This window comes from Podarcis vaucheri (genome assembly GCF_965113315.1).
Source record: "Podarcis vaucheri genome assembly, chromosome: 2".
NCBI lineage: Eukaryota > Metazoa > Chordata > Lepidosauria > Squamata > Lacertidae > Podarcis > Podarcis vaucheri.
The window spans coordinates 4,942,149-4,956,346 of NC_138760.1; the positions used below are offsets into that span (position 1 = coordinate 4,942,149).

Below are 14,198 nucleotides of genomic sequence, written 5' to 3' on the forward strand. Positions count from 1 at the left end.
GAAATGACCTCTTGCAGATACTGTTGGCCTTGGTCTTGTGGTCCGCCCTTCTTTCTTCAGCCATTTAGCACTGCCCCCTCCCAATTAGGTCACAGAGCTGGTTGCGCCATGTTTCTACCTGCCCTGCAGCTGACATCACATACGATGCTCTAAATATGACTGACAGGTGCCCAGGTCTCGCAGAGGAGGAGCCCTTTCTCCATTCTGTCAGGCCTTGCCTCGGGCCTAGTAAGCCGGCTGCAAACCATGGGCTTAGCTTTGGGCCTGGCTTTTTGAAATGTGTTTTCTCTGTCCTTTTAGTCAACTGTTCCGCTTCTTCGCAGGCTCCACAAGAGAGATGCCTGGCCTGTGTGGGCCACCCTCCGCTGTCTCTCACCGGCGCATCATGGAGCTGTCATCGGGAGACCTGCCCTCCCTATCCATGCCCGGTGAGCGCCGTGGTAGCACCACCAGCACCATCAGCTCGGCCTACACCGTCAGCCGCCGCTCCTCCATGGTGTCACCATACCTGCCGGCTGCGGGAGGCCCTAATGGGGTGGTCCCACCTGATGTGTATGACCCCATCTCCCCTGACACCTCCAGACGCTCCAGCGAGGCCAGCCACTGCGGAGGTCTTCCAGGACTGGGCAACCTGACACCGGCCCAACAATACCGCCTCAAAGCCAAGTACGCCGCTGCGACAGGCGGACCACCTCCAACCCCTCTACCCAGTATGGAGAGGGCTGCTCAGCCCAGCCTGATGGCGGATTACCCAGGCTCTGCCCTGCCTCCTTTCATGCATCGACACAGTGCCAACGAATACCACAGGTGCAGCTCTGGCATCCTCCACCCCCACCTGGCACTTGGCCACGGTGCTCGGCGAGCCAGCGACCCCGCCCAGAGCGTGGGTGAGGCCAACCCGCCCCCCAGAGTGCAAAGGTTCAAAAGCCTCAGCAACATGAGCCCAGGAGGCATGGGCAGAGCCAGCGGGCAGGCGATTGGGGGCTCAGATGCCAACCTGCAGCGCCACCTCTTCTCGCCACGACCACCAAGCATCAGTGAGAACGTCTTCTTGGAGAACGCTACCATGGAGAGCACCGGCCCATCAGGAGAGCAGGAACTGCTGGAGATGGAGCCTTACCTGGGTTACCAGGAGCAGAGCTACCCATGCCAGGCTGCGGGCATGGAGCTCCCAAGCAACGTGGCCCATCGAGGTGCACCCAGGGCGATAGGCAACTTGCAGATGGGTCCTGAACAGCTGGAAGGCGGCTTTGACCAACTGGACTATACCCAGCCCCAATGCCAGATGAGCCTGGCTTTCCACACAACAGTGCGGCACTGGGATGGCGACGGTGCGGGGCTTAACCCCGCACCCCCCTCTGCCATGGGGCAGTGCCACTCTGCCCAGTACGCAGTCCCAGATGCTAAACACATGGGGGTAGAAGGTCATGGGGGTGAAGGCCAGCAGGGCACTTTCCAGTTTGGCCAGGCCCACATCAAGGCAGAGCAGCAGTTCCAAGCAGCTGTGCCTGCTCTGGCCTCTTGCCAGGGCATGAAGCAGCTGCCGTACAGCCAAGCCCAGCCTGCCTGTGTCAGGGGTGAGGGGTACCACCAGCCTGAGAGCCAACAGGCCCCGTGCTTTGGTATGGGGCAGCCCCCCAGCAGGAGGCCCCAGACCCCCATGCTGCAGGTCAAGGAGATGATGGTTCGGAGCTATGTGCAGTCGCAGCAGGCGCTGATGTGGGGGGAGCAGCCAGCCGGTGATGCCATGATGGGCATAGAGAGCGGGGGACAGTGCCAGCAGCCCCAGCCTTACCCTGGCAGCCCCAAGTACCCCAGCTACCCTGCCAAGCCCCCACCAGCAATGGAGAGCAAAGCACTTTCAAGCCCTGGAGGCCAGTGTTACAGCCCAGGGATGGTCCCCCACCCGCCTGGGGGCCCCAAGCCGCTGAGCAGGCCAAGCAGCTTGTGCTACCAAGCCAGCCTCCCTTATGAGACCCCTGGCGAGGGCGGCCCCCACCGGCTGATGCGCTTGCCCCCTCTCCGCAGCCCTGAGGAGGCCAGAGGTTTCTCCAGCCAGGTACACATGCCGTTGGGCAAAGCTTCTGGGAACAAGTTGATGAACGCCCACCAACGTCACTGCCAGCCCCCCAGCTGCGTGGCAGAGGATCCGGGTGGGCCCTTCACCCCCAGGCTGGACATCCTCAAATCAGACTCTTTCTCTTACCTGCCAGAAGAGCAGGTGTCCAACAGCTTGGACACTCTGGACTTGGAGAACACCCACTTGGACTTCACAGCTATCCTAGACGACGCAGAGGGCCTCAGCCCCACCTCCCTGCCCGGCGGCCCAGCCAACATGGCTGTGGGGGACATGAGCTCCATGCTGAACTCACTGGCAGGGGAGAACCAGTTCCTTAACACCCTTTCCTAGGACAGTTGGGATCATGGCTGAGACGGCGGGGACCTGCTGTGAACAGGAACCAGATGGGCACAAGGAGAGACAAGGCCAGGGTCCCTCTTGCTGGGCTGGAATCAATAACTTGAGGTTGGGGAGTGGGACTGGGGGCTCTGCAGGGAGACTGGGTCCAATTAGTAACTTCCAGGCTTGCCTTTTGGTACCAAGTTGCATCTGTTGCAACCTCAGACCTCCTGTACAAGGTGGGTCTCTTGTTGAGATTTGTGCTGATGGTACTAGATGAAGGACAGGTGGCCATAGGAAAAGGAAGTGGAGTCCTTCCTCTCCCCCAGCTGGTAGAGCGAAACCCATCCATCCTCTGTCTCCCGCACTCCCCAAATGAAACCAGTATTCTTCATGAGCATCACCCCAAAGTGCCTCTTCTGCAGAGTCCCCTATGCATCGAGAGCTCTGACAGGCCATCAGCCTGGTTCTAGAGTTTGTTGAGCAAAGCCTTGTACCTAGGGCCCATGTCGGCCTGGAAAAATTTTATCCACAGAGGAACATGTGCAAAAACAGGGCTTTTAGGCAAATTGAAAACTTTGCCTGCATTTAGCAGGAGCGATCTGTGATCTTGAGCAAGCAGGAATGTTGCCACCTGCTCATAGTTCCTTCTTGCAAATTCCACAGGGAAGGAAGGAAGGACTCCCAGTGGAGGAAAGAATTGACTCTGTGGTTTTGCCTACACAGAGGCTCTGGAGGTTGGTGGTGGGGCTCAGAGCATCTACTAAGAGCAAGCTCTTCTTTGCACATGGCAAATACACTTCTGGCACATTCAGGCCTTGCAGCTCTCATCTGGTAAAGCTGCTAGACTGCCTGGAGCCCTGAATTCCACATCAACCTGGGCATTCTCCATTAGCTCCCATCCTGCAGTTGCCACCATGACAAAGCTCACATTGTGATGTAAGTGTAATGTTGGGGGAGGTGCAAAAACATTGCTCTGGCGGCTTCTGCTTTCCTAAAGATACATGGCTTTCCACTATCCCCATCCACACATCATATTTTTTAAAGGCGTACATATGTGTCCTAATCCACCTCTGGCTGTGCATGTAAGTAGTGACAGAGTACAGGTGAGAATGCACATATAATTTATACCAGCAGTTCCCAGTTGAGAAAGGGAGATCTCATTGGGGCTGGGGCAATGACGTTTTACATGTACACTTAAAAACAGATGCATGTGATGAGCCCACATTTGCATACATACATCAGGGACCTTGCCCGAGTTTATTACCTCTTGATGTATGAAAGGGTTCTTAAATGTCAGGCATTGAACAGAGAACTGAATCCTAGGGCTGAAAAATGTATGTGCACAACAGGCACATAAGCAGACCATAGTGAGCCACAAGTGTAGAAAGCTGGAGGAACAGCATAGCACACATTATTGAAGTGCCTCACATGCTCATAACTCAGACATGCAAGCCAAGTTACAAGGGACGACAAACTTCCAAAGACCCGCCCCTGTGCCCTAAGATCACAGGTCAGTCCAGCCCGCAAGAAAAATCCTTCTTGAACCTAAATCAGTTCAAAGGCAGGTTCACGCATGTGTGTTGCATACTTGAGTTGGGCTGCATATCTGGAGAACTTTTACCTCCTTTTGAATCTCCCAGTTTGGCAGGAAGCAAGGCAGCCACAACTGCTCCTGCTGATTCACTCCTTCCTTGGCCCTTCCGTCCTTCCCAACCTCTTTTAATGACCTGGGTTCCAGGGATGTGCCACATGGGACACTGGTTGCCTTGACTCCCACTGCATTTGGGGATCTGAAGGCTTTTTACAGGTTGCAGCCTGGCAACTCCACAGGAAAGCAAATACATCCCTTCCTCTAGTCTAGAGAAACATTGGCTAGAGGCAGCTCCTGCCATCTCAGTGTTCAATGGGAGGGAAAGTTGCTTTGCTACACAGCTGCTTTGGGGGTTGTTTGTTTTTAACATGCAAAAACCTGGTTGGGGCGGGCAACCCTCAATCTGTAGCACTTGTGTTCAGCTGGTGAGCTATAGCTCCTGCCATCTATTCAGGCCAGGTTCCCCAAATAGTTCAGAGGCTGGGTTCTTCCGTTCTGAATTTACATACAAAGATGGTGTACTTTGTTCACCGGATACAAATAAGCGGAAGCGGGGCGGGGGGAGAGAGACTTGGAGGTAATGTTCAAACAGACCCAGCTGACTAAGCAAAAGAAGTGCTGCAAAAGCTCTGGAGGGTTTAAGGTTAAGCATTTGAGATGGACAACCATGAGAGTGGTGTTCAGAGTTAAAAGGAGTCACCATCCCCTGTGGTGTTGGGACACTTGCCCCATTGTCACCTCTTCTAAACAGGTTTTGTTAGGCTTTCAAAAACCTGTTTGACCAAAGATGACCCAAGAGAGTGAGCAGAGCCAAGGCCAGTGATGCTTTTTGTCACCTCTCCTAAACACATTGCCTGAGCCCTTGTCTTCTTTGTGCAAAGCAGGTGGGGATTCCCGGCTTCGGGAACAAAACATTCCAGGGGAAGCAGAAGAAGCTTAGTTCTACCACATCTATCTGGTTCAGTATTGTCTACAATATGCTGAGTGGCAGCCTCTCTCTCCTAGGTTGGGAGCAGGAGTCTTGATTCAGCCCTGCCTGCAGTCCCTGGGTCTGGCGCCTGGGCCCTTCCCCATGCAAAGCCATGCTCCACCACTGAGCACCAGCTTCTGTCACTGAGCTAGCACCTTCTCCCCCTCCCTAGTCTCCCTCAGGTACTTATCCCAATGCCCTGCACTCAAGCATCCTCCTCCTAGCAAAAGAAAAAGGGAAAAGGGGGGGGGGAGAACCTAAGTTAAACTTGAGAAACCAAAGAAACCTTTCATCCTTTTTAGCTTTTGTTTTGTATCTTCCTTTTGTATTTTAGCTGGGAAGCCAGACCAATGCCTGTCCCTTCCAGGTGATTTTTTTTCATCTATGGGAAGGGGAAAGTATTAAAGCAAAAGGGTGGGTGGTAGGGGAAATGTCTAGGCATATCATAGTGACATGTATTTTTATGGATTGTATATAGGTGTGCGAGTATTTTTTACCTGTAAATCTTTTTCTCTCTTTTTTAAAGAGAAAAAACACAATAAAATGAAAATTGAAAATATTTCCTAAGGGAGGGGAAGCAAATCTGTCCCTTTTATACACATCGAAAGAGACTCATATAGTTGAGGAACTGCACCTAGCAGTCATCTAGCCTGTCTTTTTAGCCTTGGTCCAAATGTTTCTCCTCCCTAATGTAACCCTGGTTCTCATCATGCATTACAGCATCCATGGTCTCAGATTAATTATTATTATTTTAATACAAACTTCTTAACTGAAACTGATTCTCCCTCCTTATTATCTCCTTGCATCCATCTTGGTCACTTTTAAATATTTTAAAAACACATCCAACTGCTCCAAGAATGGGGGAGGTAGCTTTGTAAGTGACTGTAACAAGTGCCCAGCCAGCCACCACTGTGCACCGCATACTCTCACTTGGGCTATAGCTTCAGCATACTGAAAACCAAGAGAATGGGTTGCTCCTGATCTTGATCTAGGAAACGCACTGAGCTTCCATAGTGGGCTTATGACCAAAATAATGTAGGCAATCTTCTACTGATTAACCTTTGCTTATTCAGTAGATTTCTGGATGGGAATGGCTCCAACAAGCTGCTTGAAACAGCTCCTTCCAGCCAGCTGAATCGCAGGTGATATAGAGCTGCAGCTGATTGGGTGGTCAATGATGGATCCTTTTCAAACTGGGCAGCGCAAGGTGAGGTGCAGCACATTCCCATTTCACCTTGGGTGGCAAAATGAGATGGGCTGCCCCTGGCTCCCATTGTCCCTGACAACTGGCAATTCCGGCTGGGGCTGTTGGGAATTTGAGTCTAACAACATCTGAAGGGCCACAGGTTCTTCACCCCTGATCTATAGTTTTTTCCTGTAACCATTTGGAAACTGCTTTTCTCCCCCACCAAACTGAGGTTTCCAATATGCTTGATTCTGCCGTGTGCAGTAGAGAGGGGATGGATCACTCAGAAATTCTTTTTATTGTATGCTTCCCTTCCTCAACTATTACAAGTCACTGAGAAAATCAAGATGAAAAGTTCCAGGAACCATGTTCCAGCCTTGTAAATAAGTCCACAAAAGCGTATAAAAACAGAAACAAAACAAACAAAAAATGTGTTTGCTATGAGGGGAGTAGCTACTGTCTCCATAGTGGGCGTGGAAAGGCTGGCTACTAACTTTTAAGACTCATCCCCCCCCCCAAAAAGGACTTCTACTGTGTGGGCTGGATAACTTTTTCTCCATTCCACCAGCCTTCTTCCTCCATGGCTGAGGCTGGCAGAGGAGGCAAGGAGTGGTCCATTCCTTTTCTGCCAGTGTGCTCACTTGCCCACAAGAGGTTCTTGATCAACTAGGGCTACCAGATGAGTTGTTCAATGCAAACCTTTTTGCATGCCAAGAGCCAGCCTTCCCAACCTGGTTTACTTCAGAGATTGTTGGACTATAACTCCCATTGTTCCTGGGATTTGGTCATGGTGACTGAAACTGATAGGAGCGATAGTCCAAAACATATTTTGAGTGACAGATTGGGGAAGGCTGCCATAAGCTATGGCCCAAACGATTCAGAGAGCCACAGCATTAGAGTGGAATATCATAGCTCTGGACCAAAAAAAACCTGTACTGGATCTCCAGTACAGAAAATTCAATGGCTTCATTAAGCTATAGTTTCCAGGGTTGTTTGCAGGAAACCATGGCAGTTTCAAAGTAGTTTTACCTTTTTTTCTTTTAATTAATAAGTACTGATGTGCCTTAACATAATGAGTCACGAAGGACACCTAGAGCAGGCATGAAGAAGCTTGTCCTTTCAGAAGATGCTGGACTCCAAAACCCTATCAGCCCCAGGCAGCATAGCCAACGGTCAGGGACAATAGGAACTCTGGTCCAGAAGCCTCTTAAGACAGGCGTTGGTTCCTTGTTCCTGTCCTAGAGGATGTACGCTTTACCGCATGACTTTACTGCAAGGGCAAAATGAGGAACTGGTGCAGAAGGGGGCAAAAGCAGAGCAAAGGAGCCTTGCACATCAGAGGCATCAAGTCATGTGGAGAAAACGTAACTGTCTGCTCAAGAGAATGAGCTGCAGAACTTGGCTGAATGATGATGTCAGAGGGACAGGGTTAATGGAGAGTCTATTTTCAACATCCTTCTCTTTTCACATTCATACTCAAGGAATCGTGGTGGACCCTGTGGGCCTAGGTCCAAGTGCTGCCAGTCTCAGCTTCATTTGAGGCATCTGAAATAGTTCTTTGTGGGGGTAGGTAGAGAACACCTTTCCCTACGGTGCACCAGCGTCTAAATTTGACTCAGTCTCAAGATCCTGGATGATGACCCTGCAGAGCCCAAGCCACCTAGAAATCCACACCGCAAGAAGCTGATGCCAAGAGATACTGGTCTAATAGCAAATGCCAGGTCAGTGGTGCTCAGAGCCAATGCTTTGCCCCAGGACTAGATGATCTGCGATCTAGTGCGCCTTCGAGATAAAACCGTCAGCCTCTGAGATTTAGGTGCCAGCCATGTCATTCAGCACCTGGGGCCACAAAGATGCTGGGGAATTCAGTAAGGAGCAGCTCCACCACCTGGTTCTGGTACACCATGCCTTCCACCAGGCTGGTTGCATCTCGCTCGTGTCTCAGGAGTGTTGGACCAAAGACAATGCCAATGTTCTGTGTCGTCATCCGGTTGATGTCTGAGCGCTCCATCACTCTGAAGGGGGGGGAGGGAGGGAGGGAGAGAGAAAACCATCATAGTGCACTGGCCTCTGTCTAACACATCCATGGCCAAAGCAGGCATGTGGATATGCTTTGGATTTGAGTTCTAAAAAGAAAAAGATGGTGCTCAAACAGCTTGAAAGTCACATCCCCCGAACTGGAATGTCATTTCCCTAGTCAGTATGTGGGCTTGTTGTAATAATCCAGGCTAGAGGAAAACATTTTACACATGCTTCTTTCTCTGCACATCACACTAAGGAATATTTAAGATTTGAAGCCCAACATTCCTACTTTTTACGACCTACAAAAGACATCCTTGGACATTCTGATTCCAATCAGCTGGAACTTCTATTTCTCTCCACTGTGTCATGTAGTGCTAGCTCCCCAATACTCCAGCTTTCCAAACTCAGTATAGCCTTGCAGAGTAGATCTGATAGCAGAAGCAAGAGAGCTGGAATTCTACCAGGTTGCTTCCACAATATACCTCTTCTCTGCAATTGCTATCCTATGATTGTGTGTGCACAATGCAACACAATTGCGAGTCCAGTGATGACCGATAAAACACTGATTGCCTGTCAGTGTTTTAATGGGATTTTAAACAAGGTTTTTTAACAAGATACTTAACAGCTTCCTCCTAATATTAGTAACCAATGCTGCACATGCCAGTAAGTGGAATAAGAAAATGCATAGGGTTGGGTGGTACATTAATGGTACATTAATCCTGCTTCCTTACTTGCGAAGATGCTCCAGTAAATAGTGCAGTGTGTCCCGGTTTGGTTGGGGGAGGCTCTGGATCAGTCCTGCAAGCTTGGATACTTTTTCCTTGGGTTCAGACAACTCTGTGTAGGGAAAAGCAACCAGCCACTCTTTAATTGGGCAGGAGGTGAGATAACAGGCATGCTGATAGAGACACCACCAGCTCTCAAGAGGCATCATCTGGAGCCACAAGAGACCAGGAAATGGCTTGCTCATCTTGTGAAACAAACAGGACTGCTAATCTTAGAATAGAATGCAAATGACTCTGCAATGATTACACCGCTAATAACGTAATTTTACAAACCCAGATCTTAGTTGGTAAAAAACCAAGGCTTTGGGTTTCAATTACTCAAAAAAGTAGGAAATTACTAGGTGAATTATTGCAGAAAAGGGCAGTATATACTTGCTCTGAGCCATTTTTCGTCCCCCAGCTGCAGAGAAAATTGTTGGCAACTGCTGTATGTGCTCCTGCAGTAGATATTTTACCCTAAGAGATGTGATCTCTGCTTCTCTACCTGCATTTCACCCAGGCTCTATGTTATGCATGGGAGCCACTAACTGGCTAACTGGGGGTGGGGCGAGGGAAATGGGATGTCATTCCTTTAGGTCAGGGATGTCCAACAGGCAGATCATGATCTACTGATAGATCACAGGGGGTCTGTGGTAGATCTCGGGAGCCCCCCCTCCCCCGAAAAAACAACTTGGGCTCCCTAAAAAAAGCTCAACTTTGGTAGATCACTGCCAGTTTTTTACAGTGGGAGTAGATCTCATTCTCTTGAAAGTTGGGCATGCCTGCTTTAGGTCATTCCTTTAGCTATGGGGAACCAAAGCCAAAAGGCAAGGACAGGAATTGCACTTACTGACACAAGCCACAAACTCATCAAAGAGGCTGTATGGAATCAGTGGCTCAGGCAGCTCCCGGAAGAAGAGCTTGAGGGCCCCTGTGACCACATGCACATCGTCCCACTGGGGGTCACTGAGGCGCAGCTTCTCCTCTAGAAAGGGAGAAATAAGACGGCAGAGCTGCTGAAGACGGGCAAAGGAGGAGTCAGAAAAGTCTGCCTGAAAGGAACCATTGTGCCCAGGTCACAAGCAATTGTTCCACTCTAATTCTGCACTAGGGATGCGGGTGGCACTGTGGGTTAAACCACAGAGCCTAGGACTTGCCGATCAGAAGGTTGGTGGTTCAAATCCCCGCGACTGGGTGAGCTCCCATTGCTCAATCCCTGCTCCTACCAACCTAGCAGTTCGAAAGCACGTCAAAGTGCAAGTAGATAAATAGGTACCACTCTGGCGGGAAGGTAAATGGTGTTTCCGTGTGCTGCTCTGGTTCACCAGAAGTGGCTTAGTCATGCTGGCCACATGACCCGGAAGCTGTACGCTGGCTTCCTCGGCCAATAAAGCGAGATGACCGCCGCAACTCCAGAGTCGGCCATGACTGGACCTAGTGGTCAGGGGTCCCTTTACCTTTACCTAATTCACAGGCAAAGAAAAGCCTGTGAGGAACACTTGAAAGAGGTGGGTATGTTTAGTCTAGAGAAAGGTAAAGATAGTCCCAGCTGTCTTTCAAATGTCTGAAAGGCTGTCACAAAGAGGGAGGAGATTAATCCTGTGTCGCTGCAGAGAAAAGGACAAATTTGTGGCCATTGCAGGGAGGTGTTATTTCCCTATACTTAGGAGAAGCATGCTAACTATATACAGTGGAACCTCGGTTTTCAAGTGTCTCGGAAACCAAACAATTTGGAACCCAAACACTGAAAACCCAGAAGTGAATGCTTCCATTTTTGAATGCACCTCAGTAGTCAAATGGCTTCTGAGGCGCGTTTCTTCATTTTTCTCAATGGAATTTGCCGAGCACCCACTGCGCATCGGTTGTTGAACGTTTCAGAAGTTGAACAGTCTTCCGGAATGGATTACATTCAGCGACCGAGGTCCCACTGTATAAGAGTTGACTGACAATGAGACAGACTGCCTTGGGAGATGGTGGAGCTATTTAAGCAGAGGCTGGGCAGCCATCTGTCAAGGGTGTGGTAGTTACTTTCTGCATTACATATCCTGCACTGAATGGGGGTTGGAATAGATGACCCCCGGGTCCCTTCCAGCTCTGTTATTCTGCAACTCAAGAGAACTGCATCCTGCATTCAAGGCACAAGTTGGCCCTATAAGAGGCTTCCATCTCTGCATTACTTGTACTGGGTTTCTCATTCTGTGGTCTTGAGCTCACAGAGACAAAAGTGCAAAGAAGCAAGCACCCAACATTACCTTGCTCAGGGAAGACGTAGCGCCCATCTGAGGTCACTGCCCGCTCTGCAAGACAATGCAATGGTTACTGAGGGCACCAGTAAGAGGAACAAGGCCCTTGGTAATCCTGTCTTCACAGCATGTCTGACATAGATACATATCACCAAGCCATACACTGATTCAGTTATCAGCCTTGTCCTTCTTATGCTTCAGCTCTATGGTTTATACACATATTAAAGCAGTATGTTTACATTCATAGGTTTGCCTTTTGCTTTATTAAAAATAATTGCAAAACTGCTCTGGGGGAGCAGGCATGTGAGTATTGGTTACCTTCTAGGTGCCAGCCAATAGGTGGCTTCTGTCCTCTGGCTGTTCTACAGCTGAACCACTGTGGAAACAAAACTAGAGACCTGTTCTCCACCCCCAAGACAGGAAAAAATGTATGTTGGTATTAAATAGGCTGAAAAGTACTTTTCAAACTGGCCCCAGTTTTTCAAATGCTTCCTGTACCATCACAAAAGTAAAAGCCCAAATAACAGATGGCTTTGAGACCCAGCAACTCCTTTCTCTGCAAGTTCCCCCCATTTCCATTTATCACTGTAATTACTCACCACGGTCAACTATGAATCTCAGCTTCTGAATAACAGCCAAGTTCCCACTGACCCTGTAGATTCCATCTACATCCAGTCCTGAAAAGCAGAGGAGAGACCCTGCTGTGAAATCTCATGGACCCCCAATGGAACTGGGCAAAGTGAGGGCAGAAGGCTACTACCAGGGTCCCCAGGGGAAGGGCCCGTTCCCAGCCCAGGCGATGCCTCATGGAGAAGGAATGCTGAACACAGCGTACCTCTCTGTTCCACAGCCTCCACACACTGCTGGACAAAACGTGGGACAGTGCCCGCTTCCCGCTGGCACAAGGCTTCTAGCCGGCAACCAAAGACCTGGTCTGGGGAATTAATAATAATAATAACAACAATATCCATACCCCACCCATCTGGCTGGGTTTCCCCAACCACTCTGGGAGGCTCCCAACAGAATACAGTGGTGCCTCGCAAGACGAAAAACCCGCTAGACGAAAGGGTTTTCCGTTTTTCGATGCGCTTCGCAAGACGAATTTCCATATGGGCTTGCTTCGCAAAACGAAAAAGTCTTGCGAGTCTTGCGATTTTTTTCGCTCCCCCCCTTTTTCTGAGCTGCTAAGCCGCTAATAGCCTTTTAGCCGCTAAGCTGCTAAGCCTTTAATAGCCGCTAAACCGCTAATAGCGCTAATCCGCTAAGCCGCTAATAGGGTTGCTTCGCAAGACGAAAAAACCGCTAGACGAAGAGACTCGCAGAACGGATTAATTTCGTCTTGTGAGGCACCACTGTAGTAAAAACACGACAAAACATCAGACATTAAAAACTTCCCTAAACAGGGAATCTGCCTTCAGGTGTCTTTTAAAAGTCAGATAGTTGTTTACTTCCTTGACATCTGATGGGAGGGCGTTCCACAGGGCGAGCGCCACTACTGAGAAGGCCCTCTGCCTGGTTCCCTGTAACCTTACTTCTCGCAGTGGGGAAACCGCCAGAAGGCCCTCAGCACTGGACCTCAGTGTCCTGGCAGAACGATGGGGGTGGAGACACTCCTTCAGGTCTACTGGACCGAGGCCGTTTAGGGCTTTAAAGGTGAACGCCAACATTTTGAGTTGTGCTCGGAAACGTACTGGGAGCCAATGTAGGTCTTTCAAGACTGGTGTTATATGGCCTCGGCGGCCACTCCCAGTTACCAGTCTAGCTGCCGCATTCTGGATTAGTTGTAGTTTGTGGGTCACCTTCAAATGTATCCCCACATAGAGCGCATTTCAGTAGTCCAAGCGGGAGAGGACTACAGCATGCACCACTCTGGTGAGACAGTCCGCGGGCAGGTAGGGTCTCAGCTGCCGTACCAGATGGAGCTGGTAAACAGCTGCCCTGGATGCAGATTTGACCTGCGCCTCCATGGACAGCTGTGAGTCCAGAATGACTCCCAGGCTGCGTACCTGGTCCTTCAGGAGCACAGTTACCCCATTCAGGACCAGGGAGTCCTCCACACCAGCCCGCCTCCTGTCCCCCCAAAACAGTGCTTCTGTCTTGTCAGGATTCATCCTCAATCCATTAACCGCCATTCATCCTCCAACCGCCTCCAGACACTCGCACAGGACCTTCACTGGTTCTGATTTGGAGGAGAGGTAGAGCTGGGTATCATCCAGAGGAGAGAACTCCATGTTGGCTCCTGCTACATTTCATGTTCACAACAGCCACACCAAAATTTACACCCATCTAACCCCAGAGTTGGTCACGACTGGACCTAATGGTCAGGGGTCCCTTTACCTTTACCTTTATTGCAGCCATGCCGGTCACAATTATGGGGACTTCTTTTGCCTTTTCAAGGGGTTCCCACATGAAGCATTACAAGCAACAATACCTCTAAAAGTCCACCATTCGCACACCACCTAAGATGGTTTGGGTAGTCACCTCGGATCAGTCCCTTTTCCTGCAAACTCCGCAGTGGCGGCCGCTTGGCTATGAACCGCCTCAGCTTGCTCTTCACCCGTTTCTTGTAGGCTCTGTCCGGACTTGAGGATGCTGGGAGATGGGCAGGGAGAAGACGGGAGAGAGGAAGTTAATGCAGCTGAAGCTCAGTTGTCCCAGCTCCCCTACCTCGGCCAAGGCAGCTTAATTTAAGCAGCTCTCTTAGCATTCCCCACACCCAGGTTTGCTTGGCACAGACCTGCCTGCGCCTCGTTCTTCAGAGCACCTGGCTCCTCGTCATCATCAGCACTGAGGTCCACCAGTTCAGCACTGTTGGACCGGCAGAGTGGATACAGAAGTGGCTCGTCCAGAGGATTCTCTTGATCCTGCGGGGTGGAAGGGAGGCAGGTGAAGCCAGGAGGGGTGGGGCAAAGCAGGGGCAAAGCAGGCAAATGCATTTAATTTATAATTTATCCCAAATGCAAAATGTGGTGTTTCACTGGTATGGAGACCTAGCTTGGGCTGGTCAGTGACTTGTCATGG

The 14,198-nt window shown here is 50.2% G+C and overlaps 2 protein-coding genes across 6 annotated transcripts in view; one reads left to right on the top strand and one right to left on the bottom strand.

The window, feature by feature from the left end:
- Positions 1–5,521, top strand: part of GLI1 (GLI family zinc finger 1) — a 108,225-nt gene extending 102,704 nt beyond the window's left edge. For all 4 annotated transcript variants that reach the window (XM_082207787.1, XM_082207790.1, XM_082207789.1 and 1 more), the window contains one exon: positions 324–5,521. In XM_082207787.1, the coding sequence (XP_082063913.1) occupies positions 324–2,410 (2,087 nt within the window). In that variant the 3' untranslated portion in view covers positions 2,411–5,521. The remainder of the gene's footprint in view (positions 1–323) is intronic.
- A 906-nt stretch (positions 5,522–6,427) lies between these two features.
- The window catches only part of ARHGAP9 (Rho GTPase activating protein 9), a 32,840-nt gene continuing 25,069 nt past the window's right edge, over positions 6,428–14,198 (bottom strand). For both annotated transcript variants that reach the window (XM_082208293.1, XM_082208294.1), the window contains exons 11-18: positions 13,915–14,041; positions 13,659–13,769; positions 12,013–12,111; positions 11,777–11,854; positions 11,187–11,231; positions 9,785–9,919; positions 8,902–9,007; positions 6,428–8,163 (exon numbers count right to left, since the gene is read on the bottom strand). In XM_082208293.1, the coding sequence (XP_082064419.1) occupies positions 7,977–8,163; positions 8,902–9,007; positions 9,785–9,919; positions 11,187–11,231; positions 11,777–11,854; positions 12,013–12,111; positions 13,659–13,769; positions 13,915–14,041 (888 nt within the window). In that variant the 3' untranslated portion in view covers positions 6,428–7,976. The remainder of the gene's footprint in view (positions 8,164–8,901; positions 9,008–9,784; positions 9,920–11,186; positions 11,232–11,776; positions 11,855–12,012; positions 12,112–13,658; positions 13,770–13,914; positions 14,042–14,198) is intronic.